The sequence below is a fragment of the Spinacia oleracea genome, chromosome 5 (assembly GCF_020520425.1).
Source record: "Spinacia oleracea cultivar Varoflay chromosome 5, BTI_SOV_V1, whole genome shotgun sequence".
In the NCBI taxonomy this organism is placed as follows: domain Eukaryota; kingdom Viridiplantae; phylum Streptophyta; class Magnoliopsida; order Caryophyllales; family Amaranthaceae; genus Spinacia; species Spinacia oleracea.
In genome coordinates this window covers 64,260,404-64,264,325 of record NC_079491.1, presented here as the reverse complement: position 1 = coordinate 64,264,325, position 3,922 = coordinate 64,260,404, and the positions used below count along the sequence as shown (strand labels likewise).

The following is a 3,922-nucleotide window of genomic DNA, read 5'->3' as shown; positions in this document are numbered from 1 at the left end:
AAAAACCATAAAAAGAATGTTAAAAAGAAAAGGCATGTACATATAGGTCAAAACGATATATGAAAGGAATTAAAAAATAAAAATAAGTTAGAATATGAGGAAAAACAATAAGTAATTTTAATACCGTCAGACAATTCTCTAGGAGGGACTTGAACAGCATACTGCCACCCCTCTTTATTTAAATTTTCTACAAAAAATACTTGATGTGCTTGAGATGCTAAGATAAATGGCTCTCCCTCGGAAATTTTCTTATTCGTATTAACCATAATAAGTTCATCATCATCTTTTTCCGAGTGAAACCACACACATTTAAATAAGACAACACTAAAATGACCATGATAAGATATCTCAACAATTTCTAGGATTGAACCATAATAATTGACGTCTCCCACTACAGGATTTTGATCTTTAGAACTCGCAAAGCTATGTGTTATTGCTGTGAGAGTGATTCCACTATTTTGAGTTACACACTTTGCATCACGCTTCATTGTATGTAATCTATACCCCATTAACAGAGTAACCTGTATGTTTTTTGGCCACATAAGAAGGTCCTTTAGATAACCATACGAGATGGTCCGAGATAATTTCTTGACCTTCTTCAACTTCCAACTCAACTTTTTCCCTAAACCAATCGATAAAATCCTTGTTATGGTCTTGTGCACTATTCCATTTCCTCTTCCGTTTACTGCTTACACACATCTTGTGTTCACTGTGATTAAAAAAAGAACATATTTCAAACAACATACAATTGGATAATGTATATGTAAAACATAAGGATAGAAAAAATTGTGTTATGGTTTAATATCTTACTTTATGTATCTCTCAACGTCCTCACAATCGCTGTTGAATAAGACATAACGATGTGCTTGTGCCCATGTAATTAGATCAATCATGTGTCCACAATGCTTTTTCTTTGAGGTCCTTCCCTTTCCTTTGATAGGACGTCCTATCTTAGGTAAAAATGATTGTGAGACAGTGCACTCATTGACATCATGTGTGGATATCTTTGATCGTTTCAAATGTCTAGCAATGAAAGCAATACATTCTTTAGCTTGGTAACCTTCTACCATTGAGCCTTCTGGACGACCCTTGTTTCGAACATCCAACTTTAACTCATGAAGATACCTCTCAATTCCATACATACCATTTAAACTAACAGGTCCGCCCAACTTAATTTGCTTCACCAAATGTACAGGTAAATGCACCATTATGTGAGAAAAAGGCAGGTGGGAAAATCCGCTCAAGCATGCAAAGTGCTTCAACTATCTCAGAATGGAGTCTGTCGAGATGTCCAGGATCAATAGTTTTACTCCATATGCCTTTGAAGAAACCACAAAGTCTGATCAACAGTGTAGCAACATCTTTGGGTAATGTTATTTTCACGGCAATAGGGAGCAAGTAATTCATCATAAAATGAGCATCATGGCTCTTGTAGCCTGTGATTTTCCGATCTTCGACTTGCACACAACGAGAAATATTAGAAGCATAGCCTTGTGGTAACTTAGCATTTTTTATGACTCGGCAAAACTTGCGTTTTTGTTCCAATGACATCCAGAAGCGAGATCTTGGGAATACTTCGCTACCATCTACCAACTTTGGTTAAAGCTCCGGCATGATTTTCATTTTTACCAAATCTCGACGAGCACTTTCATGATCTCTAGTCTTTCCAGGTATGTCTAATAATGTCCCAAGAACATTATCAAACACATTTTTCTCAATATGCATTACGTCGAGATTATGGCGATTGGAACAATGCTTCCAATATGACAACTGAAAAAGTATGGATATCTTTCTCCATGGAACTGGATCATCCTCATCACCCCTCGTTTTCTTTCGCTTCTTTCCAAATTCATTTGGAAAATCACGCAACATATACTCAACATCGGTTCCTTTCAAAGGAATAGGCTCACTTCTTTCCTCAATCACTCCGTCAAAGTTCCTCTTATTATAACGCCAACGATGAGCTGGATCAAGAAATCTACGAGTTGCCCTATAACAATTCTTTTTGCTAAAATCCAATCTCTCAGAATCATTGTCATAGTGACAACCAGGGCATGCAAAATATCCTTTTGTGCTCCACCGGACAACATTGCATAAGCTGGAAAATCACTAACGGTGGTCATCAAAGCTGCACGCATGTCAAACCTTTGATTGCTTGAAGAATCATAAGTTTCCAAACCAAACTCCCACAATTCCTTTAGATCCTTTATTAGTGGCTGCAAATAAATGTCAATATCATTACCGGGGGAAGAAGGGCCAGGGATAAGTAAAGCTAACATCAAAAACTTTGGCTACATAATCATCCATGGAGGCAAGTTATAATTGATCAATATAACTGGCCATGTACTATGTGCAATGCTCATTGAATTGAATGGGCTAAACCCATCAGTAGCTAGCCCTAACCTCACATTGCGCGGATCCTCGGCAAACTTTGGATACAAAGAATCAAACTCCTTCCAAGCTTTTTCGTCTACTGGATGATGTAAAAGATGATCATTTTCTCGACCACTAGTATGCCATGTCATGTTGCTTGCGGTCTCTTGGAACATAAGTAGCCTTTGCAACCTTCTGTTTATTGGAAAGTACCTAAGGATGTTTTTGGGAATCCTATGGACTTTTCCATCTTCAAGTGGCGTGTCGTTCTCGGTATCATTCGACTTCCATCTTGGCGTATCACAAACATGGCAACTTGTGGTATTTGCATGCTCTTCCCAGTACAACATGCAATCATTGGGGCATGCATCTATCTTAGTATAATTCAATCCCAACACCTTTAAAGCACTCTTCGCTTCATTAAAAGACTTGGGCAATTTTGCATCAGGAAACGCCTCCATTACAAGGTCTGCAATATCAGCATACGCACCATTGGTCAACTTATGAACACACTTTATGAAAAATAGTCTGATCATAAAGGAAAGTTTTGAATGCGTCTTGCACCCGGGATACAATTCCTCCTGACCTCCTTCAAGTAACTGGAAAAACTTTCTTGTCTCATCATTCGGCCCCTCTCTAAAAGCATCACGTGCATCATGTAACAACCCTACTAGATCATCATCCAAATCATCTTGGTTCGACTGTTCATCAGCATTGCAAGTAGGTATTTCTCTTTCAAAGTGGATCCCTAATTCTGACAACTTGTCCGCTCTTGGCACAAAACCATTGCAAACTAGGTGATCTCTCACAACTTTTTCATGACACCAATAACGATAATGACAACTACCACATGGACAACAAATTTGGTTTCCTTCAGACTTGGCATAAAAGGCCCTTTTAATATATTCGTTTACTCCTCGTTCATATTCTTCACTCCATTTGGCAGCCATCCACCACTCCTTAGTTCCATTATCCATTTCCTCAAGGTAATAATTAAGTGTGTTAACTCTAATAAAAAGCACAAGAAAAAGAATTATGGTAACCATCAATCAAATTCAATTAAAGAAAATAATACACCTATCTTATTTCCAGGCATATCAGATGATCAGAATCTAACCTAGTAAATGTATAATGCATGCAGAACATACTATTCATAATATCTAATCAAATAAGGCGAACATTTTAAGACTAAAACATTATTAACGAGATAACATTTACTAATCTCTATTATATAAACCAGCTCCTGAGGTTATTTTAGTAACTTAACTTTTCGTGTCCACCATGAAAAACACTAAAATACCCCCTCCTATTACTCACAACCCCATCGCGTATACCGTAATCTCTAACCTAATTCTCACTTCCTACTATAATGTTCTATCTTCAATTCTTACTCTTATCTGATCTGTTATTTGATCTGTTATTTTAAAAATTAGTTTTTGATAGCGAGTAGAGAAAGAAAAAAGGAATTTGTATTGATCTGTTATCTGATCTGCACCGTTTTGCACCGATCTGCACTGATCTGCAGTGATCTGCACTAATCTTTTATGAT

General features: G+C 37.2%; 1 protein-coding gene across 1 annotated transcript; it reads right to left on the bottom strand.

Moving 5' to 3' along the window:
- Positions 1-1,599: 1,599 nt before the first annotated feature.
- LOC110785784 (uncharacterized) lies at positions 1,600-3,350 on the bottom strand. Its single transcript, XM_056829716.1, has 3 exons — positions 2,409-3,350; positions 2,146-2,291; positions 1,600-2,098 (listed from the first exon to the last, which is right to left on the bottom strand). The coding sequence occupies exons 1-3, from the start codon at positions 3,348-3,350 to the stop codon at positions 1,600-1,602; spliced, it is 1,587 nt and encodes a 528-aa protein (XP_056685694.1).
- Positions 3,351-3,922: the final 572 nt, after the last annotated feature.

What these genes read in the sequence shown, in the direction of transcription:
- LOC110785784 (XM_056829716.1), bottom strand. Translation starts at nt 3,350, where the DNA reads ATGGATAATGGAACTAAGGAGTGGTGGATGGCTGCCAAATGGAGTGAA. An exon ending in TTGCCGAGGATCCGCGCAAT is followed by an intron (nt 2,292 to 2,408) that starts GTGAGGTTAGGG and finishes ATGATTATGTAG; the next exon opens with CCAAAGTTTTTGATGTTAGC. An exon ending in GATTCTTCAAGCAATCAAAG is followed by an intron (nt 2,099 to 2,145) that starts GTTTGACATGCG and finishes GTGATTTTCCAG; the next exon opens with CTTATGCAATGTTGTCCGGT.